Source organism: Bos taurus, chromosome 15 (genome assembly GCF_002263795.3).
Source record: "Bos taurus isolate L1 Dominette 01449 registration number 42190680 breed Hereford chromosome 15, ARS-UCD2.0, whole genome shotgun sequence".
NCBI classification, from domain to species: Eukaryota; Metazoa; Chordata; class Mammalia; order Artiodactyla; family Bovidae; genus Bos; species Bos taurus.
Window position 1 is genome coordinate 32,045,325 of NC_037342.1, and position 17,618 is coordinate 32,062,942.

At 49.2% G+C, this 17,618-nt stretch overlaps 1 protein-coding gene across 2 annotated transcripts in view; it reads left to right on the forward strand.

The window, feature by feature from the left end:
- The first annotated feature begins 5,086 nt into the window (after positions 1–5,086).
- Positions 5,087–17,618, forward strand: part of SORL1 (sortilin related receptor 1) — a 169,617-nt gene continuing 157,085 nt past the window's right edge. The window contains exon 1 of one of the 2 annotated variants that reach the window (NM_001192757.2): positions 5,087–5,362. In NM_001192757.2, coding sequence (NP_001179686.2) covers positions 5,087–5,362 — 276 coding nt within the window. Of the gene's footprint in view, positions 5,363–5,411; positions 5,643–17,618 lie in introns of those variants that run through there. The other variant, XM_059874783.1, reaches the window with a different exon arrangement.

The window sequence follows — 17,618 nt, forward strand, 5'->3', positions numbered from 1 at the left end:
AATGCTATTCTCTCAAATCATCCCACCCTCATCTTCTCCCACAGACTCTAAAAGTCTGTTCTTTACACCTGTGTCTCTTTTGCTGCCTTGTGTATACGATCATTGTTACCGTCTTCCTAAATTCCATATATCAGTTCAGTTCAGTCGCTCAGTTGTGTCCGGCTCTTTCTGACCCCATGAACATTAATAAATTGTATTGGTGTTTCTCTTTCTGACTTACTTCATTCTGCATAATAGGCTCCAGTTTCATCCACCTCATTAGAACTGACTCATATATGTTCTTTTTTATAGCTAACTAACATTCCATTGTGTATATGTACCACAACTTCCTTATCCAGTTGTCTGCCGATGGACATCTAGGTTGCTTCCATTTTCTAGCTATTGTAAACAGTAGGCAGGCAGATTCTTTACCACCTAGCCATCCAGAAGAAAATCTGACTACATGTTGGATCTGTTCCTTTTACTTTAACCTTTGCTTCCTGTTGCTTTTGTTCACTGAAAGGATACTGTCTGTACACAACGGCCTGCCATAGGGAACACAGCCCCTCTTCTTGAAGGTTAAACCCAAGTGTGTTTGTTCAGGGAGACATCCTGATGCTGTCCACCTATGAATGGCTCCAAGAAAAAAGAACTGTACATATCCTCGCCCTGAGGCCGGCCATTTCAGGAGACGTTCTTAAGATTAATGGCTTTTTTTACATCCTCACCTCCTCTACCTCTGTGTTCTGTAAAAGATACTGGTATCCAGACCCAAATAGCTAAGATAGTTATTTTGAGACACTAGTCTGCCATCTTCTTGGTGGACTTGGTAACAGTTTCAGAGGAAAATGAGGTTAAATAAGTAATGTGACCAGAGGGAAAGTACCAAAGATTGCAAGAGACTTAGGGCCTCTATCTAAGCAATGTGGCATAACCTAGGCTAGTCCAGAGGCCTCTTGGAACCTGAAGGATGCACAGAAGTTGGCTAGGCCAGGGGCTGGGTAGGGAGGGAGGGTGAGATGTCAGATGCCAGCATTAGAAGAGGCCAGGAGGGGAGAGAGAGAGAACAGAAAAAAGTCCAGTTTGGCTTTAGGAGTTTTTCTTCCTTCTTTGTGGCTGTCCTTGTTGCTATATTAACAGTGACTCCATCTGGATAAAGTCACCCATTGGTGACCTCTGGGTGATCTTTCCTTAACCCCGTCTTCAGCTCTATTTTAGGATGGCCTGGGTTGGGCAGAAGGACAGAGGAGTGCAGTTTAAAGGCTGACCCTGGAGCTTCCCTGCTGGTAAAGAATCCACCTGCCGATACAGGGGACACAGGTTCGATCCCTGATCTGAGAAGGGGAAGATCCCACATGTTGCAGGTCAACTAAGCCTGAGTGCTACAACTATTGAGCCTGAGTGTCTAGCGCCCGTTATCTGCAACAAGAGAAGCCACCACAATGAGAAGCCCATGCACTGCAAACAAAGAGTGACCTCCACTTGCCACAAATAGAGAAAGACCATGGAGCAACAAAGACCCATGGCATACAGTCCATGGGATTCTTCAGGCCAGACTACCGGAGTGGGTAGCCTTTCCCTCCTCCAGGGGATCTTCCTAGCTCGGGGATCAAACCCAGGTCTCTCGCATTGCAGACAAATTCTTTACCAATTGAGCTATCAGGGAAGCCCAATAAAGACCCAGCACAGCCCAAAATAAATAAATAATAAAAAATAAAGTCTGCCCCCAGGCTCAAGACCTTTTTATACACAGTAACGAATCTAGTATAAAATTCCCATGCATCTTGGTTTTCCTCCTGATGTGGAGCAGCATCGAGACAAAGGCCATGCAAGTTGGGGTGAAAGGGGATGGGGATCCTCCATTCTCTCCATCTACCTTCCCACCCCAATACGGATGTTGTTTTGGGGGCATGGAGGAAGTGGAGGCTTGTTTACAATCCAGATCCGGTTTTGAAGCTAGGAGGAACGTCCTGCTCAATTGCAAAAGTCAGCCGTGGCCTGTGGCTGCACCCATCTTGTGCCCAGGTGGAGGTCCTGAAGGGGTGGGGCATAGTCAGGGCTGTGAGGTCTCTTCGTTTCACATACAAAGATACCAATGCCCAGAGAGACCAGATGATCAAGAACAAAAATCACACAGTAACTTACTTGCTAAGCAGAACTAGAATGCATGTCTCTAATGCCACCTGTGTACAGTACTTCTGTCTGGGGTCTTCACAATTTGCATGGCAATGTTAGTTCACTTACATTATCTCCTGTGATGCTATCAGCATATCTGTGTGGATAGGCAGGAATTAAGATCCTTATTTTGCAGATGAGAAAACTGACGTTCAGTTGGAGAGGTAGTGTGGTTACGAGGCTCACACAGTCTCAGGGTTTGCTGATTATCCACCTTAGAACAGTGTGGAAGGTACATAATGATTACAGAGGAGGGCTTTCAAGGAGCAAATTATCCATGTTTGATCATTCCTGCCAGTTCTCCAGCATCCATGCTGCAAATCAAAATCAAAATCAGCAAGTAGCTGGCTCTGCCGTACCAATCCTTCCCTGCAAATTGCCATTTGCACCTCAAGCCAACGGTTTTCGTTGGAAAAGCAGCTTTCCATCTTCAAGTCCACACTTAAAGGGACACGTGTTTTCTGCTGGGATTCTGACACTCGCTCTTATAGAGAAGGTTCTCATTAAATATATATTGAGATAAACAACAATTGAAACTCCTGCAGGGTGTTCTGACTCTAGCTCTGTTCCTCTCATTTTCACTTGAGGGTTAAATAGGTGTTGATGTGTCTTTGCTCATGGTCTGGGGAGGCCACAGAGTGGTCCATGCCTGGTCAGGTGATACTGACCAGACAGTGCTGGTCCAGATGGGGAGCTGGAGCTGATAGTGGATCCGTGGCTTTCCCAGAGGATCGGTGATTTGTTTGGTGGGGGAGAACTAAGTGGTTCTATGATTATGGTGAGATGGATAGAAAGACTGGGGGGAGAAAGGAAGGGGTGAGAGGAAGCTGGGGACTAAAGAATCTGACCCAGGTCCCCAGAGAGTCTGGCATGGGGTATGAGAGGGGGGTAGAAGACTGGATTTAGGGAGGCAAGGAAAGGCTGTCCCTCTTTGGGTGGGTTGTCCCCAAGGGTGATGCTAGGTAGGGGAAGAGGGTGAGCTAAGCTAACTGGAGAGTCCAAAAGGGCAAACAGTGGAAACAGTGTCAGACTTTATTTTTCTGGGCTCCAAAATCACTGCAGATGGTGACTGCAGCCATGAAATTAAAAGACGCTTACTCCTTGGAAGGACAGTTATGACCAACCTAGATAGCATATTCAAAAGCAGAGATATTACTTTGCCAACAAAGGTCTGTCTAGTCAAGGCTATGGTATTTCCAGTGGTCATGTATGGATGTGAGAGTTGGCCTGTGAAGAAAGCTAAGCAACGAAGAACTGATGCTTTTGAACTGTGGTGTTGGAGAAGACTCTTGAGAGTCCCTTGGACTGCAAGGAGATCCAACCAGTCCATTCTGAAGGAGATCAGCCCTGGGATTTCCTTGGAAGGAATGATGCTAAAGCTGAAACTCCAGTACTTTGGCCACCTCATGTGAAGAGTTGACTCATTGGAAAAGACTCTGATGCTGGGAGGGATTGGGGGCAGGAGGAGAAGGGGACAAAAGAGGATGAGATGGCTGGATGGCATCACCGACCCGATGGACGTGAGTTTGAGTGAACTCCAGGAGTTGGTGATGAACAGGGAGGCCTGGTGTGCTGCGATTCATGGAGTCGCAGAGTCGGACACAACTGAGCGACTGAACTGAACTGAACTGAGGACCAGGAGCATTTAGCGGGCACTGAAATGACCATCCTCTCCTTCCTCTCAGCCTCTCAAGGGCTTGCACGAAACTCCTGAAGTCTCTCCTTCAGCCCTGCTTCCTCTGTCTTATCAAGAACCAGGGTCTGAGTCCAGAGCACAGCGAAACATAAAATGAAAGAGAGGATAGGCCTTGGCGGCTCCCACAAACCTGCAGACAAATATTGACCTTGGGTTTGTCTCCCCACCCCCCCCCTCTCCTCCCCCCCCCCCTCCCCCCGCCCCCGTACCGTTTATCTCCTTGTGCTTTGAACAAGGTCTTGGATCCTCCAGCTGCATGTAGGGTTAATTTAAAATGTGTTCTCCCCACTCTCCGGTGTCTGCCCCTCCTACCCCCAGTGGCAAGGTTTTATCCACCCTGGGAAGAGGACTTGTAACAGCGTTGGCTGTGGGCTGCAGGGGCTGGGGTGTGTGCGCAAGTTTGGGGGCTTAGGTAGGATGGTTCGGTGCTCGGTCACCCAGGCGAGGGTCACAAGGAAGCCACTGTGCTGGGGCCGTGTGTCCCGCGCAGCTCTTGTGTGTGCAAGGAACCACTGCGTAACTAACTGGGTGACTGTTCAGGTGTGGCGAGTCTCTTGTCTGACTATCCTTGTTTTTAAGGCCTCTGTGCCAGGAATATATTTACTGTGTTCCGGGCAGGGGCAGTTTAGTTCGAGCAACAGTAGTTTGGTGCCCAGAGTAATTGAAACTGTGAGTTGCACCATGGGGGCGGGCTCATCTGGACTCGAACGTGCCCGCCGCGTTCTCCGCGCTAATTTCCTCGGACTCCCCACGCTCCCTCGAGGTGGGGATGCGACAGGGGGCGGACGAGGTGGTCGTGTGGCGGGACCCGGGGCTGTGCAGTCGGGAAAGGAGACTGGCCGAGGTTGAGGGCGACCTCGGCACGACCTGGCAGACGAGGCGAGAACTCCAGGGAGGACCGGCGAGCCCCACGCGACTCCCAGTTGCCGCAGGGCACACGGGCGACAAAGAGCGCCCGCCCGGGGCCCGGGCCGCGCGCCCGCTGCCTTGACTTCCCCATCGCCGCGCGGGGGAGGGGCCGCGGCGGAGAAAGTGCGCGAAGGGGCCGCGGCGGCGAGCGTCCCACGTGACGGCGCCGCGCCGAGCCGAGCGGGACCCGGCGGCGGCGGCTGGCGCAGCGGGGCGGCCTGGAGCCCCGGGAGCGGCGCGCGCGGCCCCGGCCCGGCCGGCGTCCCGGCCTCGCGCTGCACATTCTCTCCTGGCGGCGGCGCCACCTGCGGTCGCGTTCGCCCGAACATGGCGACACGGAGCAGCAGGAGGGAGTCGCGACTCCCCTTCCTCTTCGTTCTGATCGCGCTGTTGCCCCCTGGGGCTGTCGGTCAGATCTGGCCCCAGACGCTGCCCGGGGGCCGCGCGCCTGGGCCCCAGGACCGTGGCTTCCTCGTGGTGCGGGGCGACCCGTTCGAACTGCGGCTGGGGGCGCGCGGAGCGCCCCGGGGGGCGGACGAGAAGCCGCTCCGGAGGAGACGGAGCGCTGCCCTGCAGCAGGAGCCCATCCAGGTGTACGGACAGGTGAGCGGTCGGCCCCCGCCTTCCCTCTGGCTCTCTCTTCTCCCTGCGCCGCCGCACCCCTGCATCCATCCTTAGCTGTCGCCTCCAGGTGCAGGCACCGCTGGGGACTTCCCGGCTGGCGTTTGTTTTTCTCCCCTCCGCACGCAGGAGTACAACCGTCAGCACTTGAATCGCCTTGATCTTTCCTTCTTCCTGCCGATTTTAGCAAACGGATTCCAGGGCACTCGTGGGGTGCACTGTTTCCCCCAGGCTGTGTGCTCTCCGGTGGAGTTTCTGGCAGGTATCGGAAGGGTGCAGCTTCATTTTACGTGTAGATAGCAAACGGGCTTTCTTTCTTGTATCATCAGTTAGCAGTGGAGGCGAGCACCCTGCAGTTGCTGTACGTTTACCCAGAACAGTCAGAGGAGGGGGTTTCCGCACTTACCGTTTTAAACCACAATTAAGGTGGGCAAACCTGAAATCTTGACTCTGGGTATATAGTCAAACAAGAGGTGTGTGTGTGTAAGGGCTGAATTCTTATTTTGGTGGTGATGGGGGGCGGGGTGAGGTTCTATCCATCCTACCCCTTTCAAAATACTGATTTTATGTTGGATAGGAATCTCTCTCATGACACTTGGGGATTTGAAAAACTGCAGGAGTTTGGTAGGTGTTATTATTCAGTAGATGATTTATTTCTTCAGGCAATGGGCTTATTAGATCATGAGGAACATGAATTTCACTTTTATGGCCGGACTTACTGCTGGCAATTGCAAACCAAGTTTGTGGGCTAGAATCAGTGTTGGCAAAATTAATTTGTCCATGTTATTGCCTCATGAGACTTACAGTCCTGTGGTTGAGATTGACATTAACAAAGCTGGCAGGTCGGTGGGGGAAAGGAAGTGGAAACAGTGGAGGTGGTCAATTACGTGATTTCTCGAGTCAAAATGTTCCCTTCAAAGTAGAAATTAAAAGATTGGTCTGAATTCTGCATCTCTTCGCTGATTTTCCTTTAGCCATTTCTTCAGGAAATATACAGAGTTTAATGTTCAACGTTTGGAGCCGGAAGAACATTATAAACCATCTCTCCCTATTGTGTCATTTTGATGACGAAGCCACCAGAGCCAGGAAAGGTGAAGTGACTAGCCCAAGGTCATGTGGGGCAGGGTTGCTGGCTCTTTAGTTTTTGTCTGCATTGTCTCAGTGATCTTTGAGAGATCAAATAGTCGCTCACTCTTTATACAGTGCTTCTTAAATAACTTCTTTCTAAAGAAAAATGTATTGGTAAGAAAGGGGCTTGGGATGGAGGTTCGAGGATGGGAGCATTTAACTTCCATCCACCACCAGCCCTAAGGCAAGAGCATGTGCCAGTGGGCATATAATGGCTGGTTGGCATGGGCTGCTGGAACTTGCCTGTGTGGGTTCCCCGAGGGTCCAGATCCTTGTTGCTCTCTCCACTCCCTTCTGAAACTTCTTTTCTGTATTAGTGAAAGAAGTCAGCAGGGTCCTTGCTCTCCACAGGGACACCAGCATCCTGATGGAGGATGGGGGAGGGCGAGAGAGAGGCTCCCTTGTTCACTGAATCTTCCCATCAGCCCAGCTCTCTTGTGGACTTGAGTCAGCTTTCTGGGGGCTGGGAATGGGGAGCAACGGAAGACGATCCCTTCTGGATCTCAGGTCCCCCACAAATATAGATTGGGCTGCCAGAAGAACTTCCTGGTGGCAAAAATATGCACGCAGTTGCCATTTGTAAAAGCTCCTGGAGATTTGGGGACAAGTTAAACTGTGTTCTCCTTAGGAGTGACTAAAAAACCTTCGGCTTTCATATTTCTGAGTCAGCCAGATTGAATTTGTTTCTGTGGAAGGATGGAGAACTAGCTGTGGAACTCTTAATGAGGAATTCCTATCAAGGGTAAGGACCCAGAGCAGTGTTTCGTCTTCTCCGAGGCTGCCTCCCTGTGTGTTTGTTCTTGGTTGCCCTGGGGTTAATAAAAGTGGGATTAACTTGACTCTGTAAGGGTCTGAGTTAGATTGAAGGAAGGACTTCCTGGGCTTTCTGCTACAAGCACTGTCTGGTGCAGACCCTTCAGACCTCAAGCGCAAGAATCGAGCTGAAGGGGTTTGGCCTGTCCGTCTTGCAGCTCTGAAGGGCCTCGGGACTCTTTGGAAGGATCTTTCTAGTAAAGATGACCATTGGCCTCTTTTTTCCCCTGGGACAGACCTGGTTTAGAAGTTGTCCCTGTTGGATATGAAAAGTGCTGTGTTCACTCTCAAAAGGGTCAGGATGCAGACTATAAATTAGATCCTTGATGGCTCAGATGGTAAAGAATCTGCCTGCAATGCAGGAGACTGGGGTTTGATCCCTGGGTTGGGAAGATCCCCTGGAGAGGGAAATGGCTACCTACCACTCCAGTATTAATGCCTGGAGAATTCCAGGGACAGAGGAGCCTGGCCTGCTACAGTCCATGGGGTCACAAAGAGTCAGACTCGACTGAGCAACTAACACATTCTGCTTCTAGCCTTAAGCCAGTTCTCACTAAAGTGAGAGTATAAATACTCCCCCCAACCCCCACACTTTAAGTTTTTCAGTAGTGTCAGTTGAATTCAGTATATTCTATGTAGGGATGGAGTGCAAATGAAGGGGCAGGGGGAGTTTTCATCACTGCTTTCAGAAAATTTAGAATTTAAGGAGCAGATAAAGCAGATGCAAATAAATGTACAGGCATGGAAATGTACCAGACAGGGACAAGGAAGCAGGGACGTGATAAACCGGCCACAACTCTCTGGTGGGGTGTGAGTGGGTTGTTTGACATGGAAGGTGTGGGAGATGAAGTGATAAAGGGTCAGTGGGCTCAGACACTCTGCAGCTTCTCATCCTCTAACCTTTGAGTGCATTTGAGGGGATGCTGGGCACCACAGATCGGGGCTAGAAGCAGAAGCTGCCTGATGGAAAAAGACCCTCGGGGTGATGTTCAGGCTGCCAGCTTCAGGGAGGGGAGTCAGAGGGCTTTTGCATCTGAGAAAGAGCCCTGTGTTGGAGTCAGTGTCATTCTTTTCCTTTGGTGCTGCTAACCTTTGGAGTAAACTAGGTTTAGCTGTTGTGCCTCTTCTAAAACAGGCCAGATCCAAGAAGGGGGATTCCAACATTCTTGCCACACTGGATTTCTTCCTGATTTCATGTCAACTCCATGCCTCTGTGCCACCTGCTTTTTCCTCTGCCTCCAATATTCTTCCCCTGTTTCTCTGTTTGTCTGCAAAACCTCTATTCCATTTTTCACCATCCAAGGAATGTCTCTCAGTATTCCCAGGCTCTGGTGGGAAGAGTTCTTTTGAGCTTGGTTCCAGCACCGACTGTCTTGTGTTCTCACTGCTTGTGTTGGTGTTTCATCTCCTAGTTTGCTCCTTGAGGGCATGGATCAAGCCTCTCCTCCGTGTCCCTGGCACTTGGGAGGCCCTTAATGAATATTCGTGGACCCGCTGCCCACCTGGAAGGTGAAAGGCCTGGAGGGTAGGAAGCACATCCAAGTTATAGAAAAGGTATTTATAAGGAGGACTGTGGTGAGCCCACAAATGGAGAGTGGAAATGAGTTGGCTCAGAATGTGGGTTAGGGAGCCCTGATTTTCCTGTGCTTTTCTGGGGGTTTATTTTGAATGAAGAGCTGCAATTCTGTTGTGCAGAATGCTCCCTTTTAGGGCTATCATGGTAATGCTAATGGTATTGTTTTGGGGAAAAAGCCTTTGGAATGAAGCGCAAAGCCTAACAGGATTTACAGGTTTATTTTCCTTCCAATGAGCTCTCTCTTCATAATTCCTGCTTTTTAGAGGCCAGGGAGTATTCAGTGTCCTGATTTGAGACTGAAAATAAAGTGTCTGTTACAGTACAAGGACCCAAGACAAAGAGCCTCCTTTGGGGGATGGAAGACTGTAGCTTTAGATCTCTTTGAGGTAGATTCTTGTATGATACACTTGCTTGGGAAAGAATTGGCTGGTTGATTCTGAAGTTAGGACATTTGACCTGTATGCTTCCAAAAGATGAGAAGGCAAAGCCTTTGTGGTGTCAGGTTGGCTTCTACATAGCTGAAGAGTTCCTTAGTGTGTTGGGTTGGCTTGATAAAGGGTGTGACCTTGAAAGACTTCCTGGTCTTGCTTGGCATCTTGTCTTGGGCACAGTTCTTGGCTCGGTCTCTGGCCACTGTTTAACAGCTTGCCTGTCTAGCGGCAAGCCTTGATGGAGGCTTCGAGAGGTGGAATAAATGGGAGGAAAAGGGACATGGAAGAGGAGCGAGGAGATGGAGAATGAAAGGGGTGAAATGACAAGCCATCCAGTCTGTTTATTTAGCCGTCAGCAGGTAACGTGTGTTTGCAAAACAGTATTTGTTCAGAAGAGTATATAGTGAGATGTACAGTTCCTTCCCTCCTGTGTCCCCATTCCCCTGGTGTCCCTTCCCAGTGGACACCCACGGTCATCAGTTTTTTTGTGTGTCCTTCCAAAAACGTTCTATGTATATATAACATATGGACATGAAACTTGAAAGGCTTTCTCTCATCGTAGCCCCTAATACCATCACTAATGACATTAGCTCCAAAGTATATTTATGGCAATAGGAGGGGAGTTACCTGAAGTGTCGTAGTATAAAATGGATTGTACTTTTACTCCAGGCCAGGGTAGAAAATACTATTCCACTTGGAGGCTTCCTGTGGGCCGAGGCCAGGAGAACAGCATTCTGTAGCCTTGTCATTTGAAAGGTGCTGGAGGGCAGTTCCCTGGAGATGTGGCGCTCACGTGTGTGAGAGCAACAGAATACAGAGATCGTGGGTCTTGGCTTTAACTCATTTTCTTTTGGAGAATGTTTTCTTTAAATTCTGTAAAGTGGAGTTAATAGTATGCTTAATAAATTGCTTTGAGAGCTGGGATCCGGGGAGGCAGATTCTAACAGCAATGAGCATCCCCAAGCAAAAGATGGATGTTGTAGGAACATTTCATTTGTCATATTTTGGATTTTCCTCCTTAAGAGATGACTGCCATCTTTGTAGTGTCATTGTTTAATCCCAGGGCCAGGGATCCATGGAGCTGAGCGTCATACTGTCGGCTGTAATGGACAGACACAGGAGCTTGCAAATAATCTGGAGAGCGGGTAACCCCCAAAATAGCTTATTTGCCTTTGCTATTTGTTTATTTAGTCTTTTAAAGCATCTGTTTACCTTCCTAATTAAAGTTTGCTTAGGTGCATATTAAAATGAGCTTGTATTCTTTGAGCAGTTGATAAGCAAACAGCTGGCATACATGTGTTAGGGAAAGCCAGTTTGGAGTTTAGAAATTTTGACAATAATTCAGATGCAGATAATTTGAGAGTTGACTGCACAGAAATATATTAAAGCTGAGGTATTATAATAACCTTTCCTCCATCTTTTTTTTAGGTTTGGGTATGATGGAAAGGAAAGGAGAACTCGCTGCATTTTGGTTTGAATATTCAGGGATCAGTATTTCAGCAGAAGTGGTCTGGGCTGCAGGGCTGAGCTGTCCTCTTTGTCGAGTACAGAACCTTCGTGTGCATTCTCAGGCCAGAATCCGTCGGCATATGGCATATTCAGTCCAACCACGTAGATGCAAAAATCAATTTCCCTCAGTTTAAAATGAGCCACAGTTAATTTCGACCTAATTTATTGGTTTATTGACCTGTGGACCTTGGGCCTTCGAAGAAGTGGCATGGGCAGCCTTCTAGCATTGAAGTGGCTGATGGTGCTATAAATCAGAGAAGGCAGGTGGGCTGCTGATCATGATCGAGATTTGGGTTTCATCCCATGTTATTGTGAAACCCTAAGTTTTTTTATTGTCATATGAGGCACGCATTGAGCATTTTGGGGTGGGTTCCATAAAATAGGACCTCATAAGTGACTTAACTCTTGCAGCGAGGACCCCAACAGGGAGTTAAAAAATAATTACAAAATTCTGTTGTCTACTGGGTAACTGTCAATCATAATGGTAACATCCATGGTCATGTCACTGCTACCAGCCAGGAGCCGGAAGACTTTATCTTCTTGGCCTCATGTCAGGTCTTCTTGATGGGTCTTCTTGCCCATGATGGAAATATTCTGTATCTGAGCTGGTCAGGGTGTCCATGAGCCGTCTGTGGGGGTTGAGCGCTTGAAATGTGGTTAGGATGACCGAAGAATTGAAGTTATTTTCCTTTCGTTGAATTTTAATCAAGTTAAATTTAAGTTTGAATGGCTGCATGTGGCCCACGGACAGCATAGCTTTCCCGGGTGGTGTGTGGTTCCCTTTCCCACTGTGGTCGCTGCCTCACCCAGGGAGCAGCTGTAGGCACCGCTAGGCTTGTCTTTGTTTCCACCATGAGCAGGGGAAGGAAAGCGAGGGTTGAGGGCTGCTGTCTGAACCTGAGGCTTTGGTGGCTGCTGGCTGCCAGGGAGAGTGTCAGGAGACCCTGGCCTTTCTTTCCGTGGTAGGGGTGCGGCAGCCGGCTGTGCTGGAGGGTGCCCTGGGTGTCCTGTTCACCTTAGTGGCAGCCTGTGTGCAGATGCTTCCTCCCACTGGGGACCTGGGCGCTGAAGGCGGACCCGTGTGTCTTCGCTTTTGCTGTGGCTTTGCCCACACAACAGCCCACATGGCCCTGGCTGGTGTGCAGACCCTACCCATCTGTTGAGCCAAGAAAGCAGTAATGATGCCTGAACTGGGGGCCACCTCCCCACCTCTGCCCTCTACGTCCCGGACTCGCCTTGTTGTGCCCCAATGCAGTCAGGTCTGTCTTCATCCCTGCAGCCCTGCAGGCCAGCACAAAGACAAACATCGAGCGTGCAGTCTTCATCATGGCCTGGGTGGGAACCCCCCTACCCCGGTCCCCGCCCTCTAACCCTGCCTGTCGCTGCTGCTGCCTCCACTCAACTCAGCAAATCAGGACCCTTCACTATGATTTATCTCCAGTGCCCTGAATTAGATTAAAAACACTGCTACGAATTCTCAGAAAGGCAGGCTGATGTGATTGCATCCCGCATCGGAGTGGTAGACAAGAGCAATAAAAAGATGTGCTTATATCATCCGTATTTTGTGCCTTGTAGGGGCCACCATGTGATTTATTGTTCCTTTCCTTTTTTTAAGTGAGGAAGGTAAGCAACATTGCTTCTTTTATTTAGAAAAGAGACTATTCTGTTGAGCAGAAACCCTCTGCCCCCAAAGCACTGGATCAAAGTGGGGAAGGTGGATGGGGTGCTTCGGAAATAAAATAAATGAGGGTTTGAGCCCGTGAGTGGGGTGAATGGAGATTGTAATGTGTCAGTTGGGACTGAGGTGAGAGCCAGCTTACTTTGATGGGCTGAGGAGCTGAACAGTGTCAGGGTGAAATTTCTCACTCACAGGAAACCTCTGTGCCCAGAAGAAATGGGGAGAAGCTAGGATGATGTGTTGGAGTTTGGTGGGGTGGGGGTTAAAAACAATGCTGGGACTAAGGCCAGTTTAGGACCCTCTCCCGAGAACCTCATGTGGGTGCCTCCGAGATGAGCCATACATGGGGGAAGGGCCCAGATAGAAAGGACCCTGTTTCTCTGTTAGCCCAGAAGACACAGGCAAGACACTTCCATGTGGGTCTACCCCAGGGGCCTGGGGACAAGACCTGCGCCAGGGTCCCCCCAGAGGACCCTGCTGATGGCAGAGGGTGGGGACAGCAGCAGACAGAGATGAGTGAGGGGCTGTGAGGCTGGGGGAGGGTGTGGAACAGACTTGAAATGTTTTAAACCTGTGCTCAATTAATCTAGTAACATGAGACTGTGTACCTATGACTTACCTCATCTGTATATATTTAGTTCCCTGAAGTTCTCTCAACTGAGGAGTTCTTTAAAAAAAATATCCTGTAGTTAACCATGCTCACGGTTCGCTGGATTTGGCAAGGCGAGCTGCTGCTGGAGGTGATGCCGGGGTTCCTGCAGAGATGAGGCCTCCTCCGTCCTTGAGAGGGAAGAATTCAGCAGTGGATGTGGAGAGCTGGGTGGAGGAGAAAGGGCTGTTATCACAGGGTTAGGGAGTTAAGCTGAGGGTGGGGAGTTGCCCCAGGGGCTTCTGCTTGCCCTCCTGGTACCAGAGACATCTCATGTGACTGAGAGGTCAGCCTTTCTGTGGGGTTTAAGCCCACAGCAAGGAGGCAGAGAAGGCAATGGCACCCCACTCCAGTACCCTTGCCTGGAAAATCCCATGGGCGGAGGAGCCTGGTAGGCTGCAGTCCATAGGGTCACGAAGAGTCAGACACAACTGAGCGACTTTCCTTTCACTTTTCACTTTCATGCATTGGAGAAGGAAATGGCAACCCACTCCAGTGTTCTTTGCCTGGAGAATCCCAGGGACAGGGATCCTGGTGGGCTGCCGTCTATGGGGTTGCACAGAGTCAGACACGACTGAAGCGACTTAGCAGCAGTAGCAGCAGCAGCAAGATGAGGTCAGGCTTTCCTGGTGGTTCAGCGGTAAAGAATCCACCTGCAATGCAGGAGCTGAAGGAGACATGGGTTCAATCCCTGGGCCGGGAAGACCCCCTGGAGGAGGGCACTGCAACGCACTCTAGTATCGTTGCCTGGAGAATCCCATGGACAGAGGAGCCTGGTGGGCTACAGTCCATGGGAGTGCAAAGAGTTGGTCACGACTGAAGTGACTTAGCATTCACGTGAGGTGAGGTCTTGAGGCATTTGGTTCTGGCATGTAATGTAAATGCTTTACTCTTGGGGCGAGGAAAGTGCTAGAAATCAGTGTCATGTCTGCGTTGGTTCCTTGGAGCTTTGGGAGCTGGAACTTGGGTTTCCGCAGGTTGCGGATCTCAGGTGTGGAGTGAGGGGAAGGCTGCTGGAATGCAGGGCTTGGCCATGCTTGGCTTCTGAGCTTGATCCAGACATGCAGTGTCTCATCAGGGTAGGTATGTCATTGCTTCCCGCTCTTAGGCCTCAGTGTTCCAAACCTGGTCATGCGCACAGTAGTTTTTAAACATTTTATTGGTTTATTATTTTTATTTTTGGCTGCGCTGAGTCTTTGCTGCTGTGAGAGGGCTCTCACTAGTTGTGGCGAGCGGGGCCGCTCTCTAGTTGTGTGGCACTGGCTTCTCGTTGCAGAGCACAGGCTCTAGGGTGCTCGGGCTCAGCAGTTGTGGCCCACGGGCTTAGTTGCCTCGCGGCACATGCAATCTCCCCAGATCAGGAATCAAATCCATGTCCCCTGCAATGTCACATTAGTTGCCTATGTGTTGCCATTTTGTGAAGAATGGTTTATTTTGGTATAAAGACCATACTGGTAACAAGAGGACATGTTTCAGCATTTCAAAGTTTATGAAATATATTCATGGATATCATCTCATTTGAATCTTAAAGCTGTCCTGTAAAATTAGTAAGGCAAGCCTTATTATTATTTTAGCAATATGAAAAGAAGCCTTTCTTTCTTTCCTAGGGAGGATTGGTAGCAGGATCACTGTTAAAGACTAAATCTTAATGAAAGGCATTCATACATTTAAAAAAAAAGCACATATTTTTATTTTGTCATAAGTTTGTCTTTCCACGTTTTGACATCCCTAAGAAATGCAGTTTGCCAAAGAATACCTTTTGCCCTGCAGAGCTTCTCCAATTCATGTCTATACAGTGAATTTTCCCTCCTTCGGTAAGAAAGCAAAAGCATCCCCAGGCACCTTCTGTGGATGGGCTGGTGGGCAGATGGATGTCCCTGCCTTTCTGGCGGTCGTAGAGACCCTGAATTGTGTGGTTGTTGCTGTTATGGAGGGGGTGGTTTAAAGTATAACTTTCCACTGGCTCTGTGGTGTCACGCATCTTACAGCCTTATTGTTCTGCTCATTTCACAGATGAGTATCTTGAGGCTCCAAAAGGCAAAGGGACGTCCCCAGAGCTGTACAGCTGGTCAGTCGTAGAGACCAAGATTCAAACCCAAGTCTCTGATTTGTCTCAACTTTACGGTCTTTGCCTTTTGTAAATGTTCCAGTGAGGGCCTTGCTTTCAGCCAGGGGTCCAGTGGCTGCGGTCTCTTTTGTTCCCCTTTAAAAGCCAAGAGGTCTCGTATAATTCCACCCTCTCCTTGGCTCTTCTGGCTCCATGAATTTTCTTTTAACTTTTCAAACTTGTCAAGTTGCGGGTCCCCCCTAGTCCTTGGCTTTCGCCCTGTTCTTCCTCTCAGTTTCTCAATCTCTCTTCTCTGTTCCGCATCCTCTTTGCCAGGACTCCTTCCTCTTCATCCTTTTGGTGCCCACTGGGGATCCTGTCTTCAGTGCAGCCCTGCACTTGGTTATGCCCTCCACCCATTTGACAACTGTAAGCATTATTCATGAAATTAACTCTTTAATGTTTGTTTCCCCTAATGATTTGAGAGCCACAAGGCAAGACCTAGAAGTCTGTTGTTTTCTCAACACCTCTCGTGGTATCTGATATGCAGCAAGTGCTCAATAAGTACCTAATGAATGAGGTGGGGGGCTATTTATGGTGAAGCCGTAGAGCCGAAGAGGAGAGTCAAGGAAAGGGGATACTCTGGAACCATCCTACGGAGGTGAATCCTAATTTAAGGCTGGTCCTAGTTCTGGGCTTCCCTGGTGGCTCAGATGGTGAAGAATCCACCTGCAGTGCAGGAGACACAAGTTCAATTCCTAAGTCTGGAAGATCCTGTGGAGAAAGGAATGGCAACCCATTCCAGTATTCTTGCCTGGAGAATTCCATGGACAGAGGAGCCTGGCAGGCTACAGGGGGTCGCAAAGAGTCAGACACGACTGAGTGACCAACACTGGCTCAAGGTGTCCAGCAGCCAGTGAGGGGCTTGCTGTGCTCTCAGTGCTCTGCGCCCCCGAGTTTTAAGGCAGATGGATGGAAACCCCAGCTCTAAATCTTTGGGTTTAACCCCATCTGCACGGTGTGGAAGATGGTTTACATGTTCCCCGAGGTTTCTTCTGGCCTGGATATTTTCTTTTTTTCTTACTTGCCAGCTGGTGAATTAAGGGGCGATTATTTTCATGACAAAGAGATTTTTCACAGGTTCTTTTTTTTTTTTACAGGGAGCCCTCCCAGAACAGCAGAGCTGGCTATTTGCTAAATGACAAAGTGGGCTTCCCCAGGAGGGAGTGGCAGGTAGAGGTCAACAGTGGGTGGATTCTGCTTGCCAAAGATCTATCAGAAATAAAGTCTCTTTGAACTGATACTGTAAGTCAGGACGCGGCATATAAGTAATCTAAAGACCACTCATGACTCTAGTTAAGGAGATATAGAGAAATGCTAAGTTTTTAGTTCGAGGTCATTCTCCCTTTGTTTCCTGGTCTGTGAAATGGGCAGCCCGTGCTGATCAGTGAAGTAGTTAATGAGTTCTCTGGCTGAAGCATCACTGAGAAAAGTCAGATGAGAGGCCAGGATAGGGCTTCTCTGCAGGGAGCAATTAAACTAGATTTCAGCTCTCCTTCTGAGGTGGAGCGTCCAGGGAGGAAAATGAGCTTACTAAATATAGTGGGGACACGGTCTCGAAAGGGGACACGGAGGGCTGATTTGCATAACCAGCATTTAGGTCATGCAAACGGACGGTTGGAGGAACCTTGTTATTCTTGGACCTCGGGTGTCTGCCTTTGGTTTCCTCAGGCCTGTCCTGCAGTCCGAGGATTTAGCAGCTGCCTCTGTCCTCGGAGTTGAAGGACACGATATTTGCTTTATACTTCACTGTAGAATTTTTAAAATGCTTCTGTGTATTTCACTGCTGGTGAGGCAGAGGAATGAGCCAGACTGCCTTATTTGTCCTCCTCGTCCTGTGTTCTGGGAAGAAGCTGTGTAGGAGTGGTGAGGACGACTGGCCGTGGGTGTCTGGGACGTCCTGATCTTCGCGTTTGACCTATTTGAGAGATGTAATGGAGGAAGAAATGAATGAAGGCGGTGTCAGACCTATTCCATTAAGGGGCCCCCGTCTTTTTGAGTAAGACTCAATGACTGTACAGATCTTGGTGGGTTTTATTGTAAATGTCTTACTACTCATCAGACTTGTCACTCTGATTTCCTCCAGAAGTGTTCTGGGGACTGACAGGTGAGAAGTGACTGAGGAGCCTCAAAGGATACCTAGTCCCTTTGGGGCCTTGGGGCATATAAGTGAGCCCTGCCTTCACATAACAAGTAGTTTATACAGTTTATTCATCCTCCTTCTATTTATAATAAGCCAGAGCCTGGGGCTTGGGCGGCCCCGGCGTCTTCCCCCTCTCTGAATAATGAAGCAAAACACATAACCTCTTTGGAGCATCCGGGTCTGCCTGGAGACTGAGATGATTGT